We start from the raw sequence: 2,697 nt of genomic DNA, 5'->3' as shown, positions 1-2,697 counted from the left end.
CAGACACAGCCTGATATAAGCCTAGATTTTGTGAGGCTCTCACCGCAGACGGTTCCCTCATCAGCACTGTTCCGTACACGCAAGGCCTTGTCAACAAGCATGACGTGAATCCCAGGTCAGCGATGTCTTTACCTATACAATGTAAGCTAACCAGAAATTCTAGTGCTCTGAAGAGACTGGCCACCTTCAGCAATGATGGCGGCTACGTCATCAACCCTGCGCGCTTTGACCCTGCCAAGGTCACCTTGAGTACGTTTGGCCAAAGTGCTAACAAGGTGCTCTCCTGGAAGCCGCAGTCGGGGCAGCCTGCCCGGGCTATCTGCATGACCATGGGCTTCGTCTTCACCTGTAATGTCGTCTTCCCGACGTTGTTTGGAAAGCAGCAGTCACAGACTGTAAAGTCAGTCCTGTTTGGCCCTGTGCGGGCGGAGTGGGAGCGAACGATGGCTTTCTTTGGCACTGTATTCAACCACAGTGAGCTACCCATCAGCACATTCACTGCATCGCAGCGCTACGTCGGTGTCAACATGCGCACCTTCCCTTCTGATCCCACCCCAGCGCGTGAGTCATTTGTACTCTTGACCAATTATTGGCTCATCCTTTGGAAGTCCCAGATGTGTCGTTCATCGGGGCAACACCCAGCAAGAGCACTGGCAAGCAGGGTCCGAGGGCAGGCACAGGCAAGATGCCCTCTGTGCCATCGCGCAGCCTGTTGGAGATGCGCAACAAGACCACCTGGAACACGCAGGACGACAGTAAGTGCAGAATTGTCTCATATATTTCCTGCCTATGCATAGCTCATTGATCTACAGTTGGCGTGTGGGACGGCACCGCATACTTCAAGAAGAACAAGAAAGCCTCCTTGAAGTTCTCGTTTGATGAGGTTCACAAGCTCCCGCGCCTGGAGACTGTTCCCGGGTTTGGTGACGTTGTTGTTGTTTTGTACTCCACGTCCTCGTACCTTCGCGACGACAAGATCAACCTCAGCCTGAACCTGTATGGTGTTGTGCTGGTTGCCCGCGCGTAAGTCATGCACTTTTATATATGTTATTAGTATAGCACTGATGTCTGTATTTTAGGGAGTGAATGTGGCCTCATACAAAGTATCTCGCAATTTCTCTCTCTACTTCCATATTTTTGCTTTGTATCTGCTGCTACCAAGTGTGACGCGACTGTCCATGCCTCTATATCCTGCAATGCAATCACGTGTTGACCTGTGTGCAGCTAGGGTTAAATGAGCGCCCATGGAGTGGGTTTCAACTTGGTAAGAAATCTGATTAACAACTATCTAAGGCTAACCCTAAGCTGTGCTAATGAAGGGGAACCCTAACCCAGGATTTGTAAGTAAAGGATGTAGGTGGCGCCTATTTCAAAACTAACCTTTGATCAGCTGGGTTTCAACTTTTTTTCCCACGTACACGACTTGAGTTGGCAGGAAGGTCACCCCATAAGAAACGATTTCTTCGTTCCTCATCAATTGTAATTTACAGCTGATGCTTCGGGATCTACATTGGACTCCATGCTCTTTGAGTAATTTACAATCACAGGTGGCTCATCCTCAGGATATGAATTGATGTTGTCATAAGATATCTCGAGATCAGCATAGTCAATGTGATTGAGTTTGAGCCATTCAAGCGCATCCACCACTTTGTTACGCCGTACGAGCATGGGTGTGCGCTTATACTCTTTGGAGGTTGGCTGATTAGGTCCAAGATATAAGAATGCTAATACTTCGCTCAATTCCTCACATCTAGGTGGCAGCACTGAGTATATCTTGGGCATGGGAAGTGAATGGCTGACCACATTAGCACGTAGCTTGGACATGCCTGACATATGGACCTTGACAATGCAGTGGTTATGCTTTACACGTGCTATCAGCATTTTCTCAGTGAAACTCAAATTTTGTAGCTGTGGTGGGACCTCTCCAAGCCATAGACCATTTGCCAGACTGTCTGCAGGAGTACGACCTTCTTTGAGTTCTGATAAGCATGATTGGCAAATATTATCACAGCCTGGAAGAAGAACAGGACCAGGGATATCACAGACAGGATCACTTGCAGATTTTCGCTCCTTCACAGTGACCATGTTGTCTGACATCAGCAGCTTCTGATCATAGTCTTCTTTGGTAATGGACAGCAAAAGCTTCTGTGGTACAAGCTGGGCGCATACTGCACAAGCGGACTCATGGAAGTTAGAAATATCTGTGGCAAAGCCTTGGACAATATCCTCTATTAAATCTGAAGACAATGGAGGCGGCGGAAATGTATCAGATATCTTGGCTTCTGCTTTCTGCTTATTTCTGTACTTCTGGCATTTTGTAGCATTCACCCTGTGTTTGACTTTGAAATCAAATATGCAGACATATTCATCACATTGGTCGCATTGATGCTGCAAAAGCTCATTTACAAGCACCTCCTTGTGTTTATGCTGGGACACATGTACTAGGTGATGGGATTGAGCTACTTGCCAGAGATGCTGCTTTGATAATTTGGTTACCAATATATTGATAGGAATATTTGCAGCAAGTATGTGGTCATTGTCTTTAATACTTTGCAGCATTTTCTCTGGTACATAGTGTTGAAATGAATATGTAATGTTTATGTCAGCAGTTTGGGGTTTGCAGCATACAAAATGTTGTAACTCATTATATGTCCAAGAATTTGCATACCTGCCCCTACGTATTGCAGCACCTCCTCT

At 46.6% G+C, this 2,697-nt stretch overlaps 2 protein-coding genes across 2 annotated transcripts; one reads left to right on the top strand and one right to left on the bottom strand.

Annotated features, from left to right (window-relative positions):
• Positions 1 to 99: 99 nt before the first annotated feature.
• TRAVEDRAFT_48836 (uncharacterized protein) lies at positions 100 to 1,027 on the top strand (the record flags this gene model as incomplete). The annotated part of the gene is made up of 4 exons (XM_008041174.1): positions 100 to 104; positions 164 to 561; positions 609 to 755; positions 813 to 1,027. 4 exons carry the CDS (start codon positions 100 to 102, stop codon positions 1,025 to 1,027), a joined length of 765 nt encoding a protein of 254 aa, XP_008039365.1.
• A 446-nt stretch (positions 1,028 to 1,473) lies between these two features.
• On the bottom strand, positions 1,474 to 2,085 carry TRAVEDRAFT_125759 (uncharacterized protein; the record flags this gene model as incomplete). Its single annotated transcript, XM_008041657.1, has 1 exon — positions 1,474 to 2,085. One exon carries the CDS (start codon positions 2,083 to 2,085, stop codon positions 1,474 to 1,476), a length of 612 nt encoding a protein of 203 aa, XP_008039848.1.
• Positions 2,086 to 2,697: the final 612 nt, after the last annotated feature.

The sequence above is a fragment of the Trametes versicolor genome, assembly GCF_000271585.1.
Source record: "Trametes versicolor FP-101664 SS1 unplaced genomic scaffold TRAVEscaffold_7, whole genome shotgun sequence".
In the NCBI taxonomy this organism is placed as follows: domain Eukaryota; kingdom Fungi; phylum Basidiomycota; class Agaricomycetes; order Polyporales; family Polyporaceae; genus Trametes; species Trametes versicolor.
This window is presented reverse-complemented; position numbering and strand designations above follow the sequence as displayed.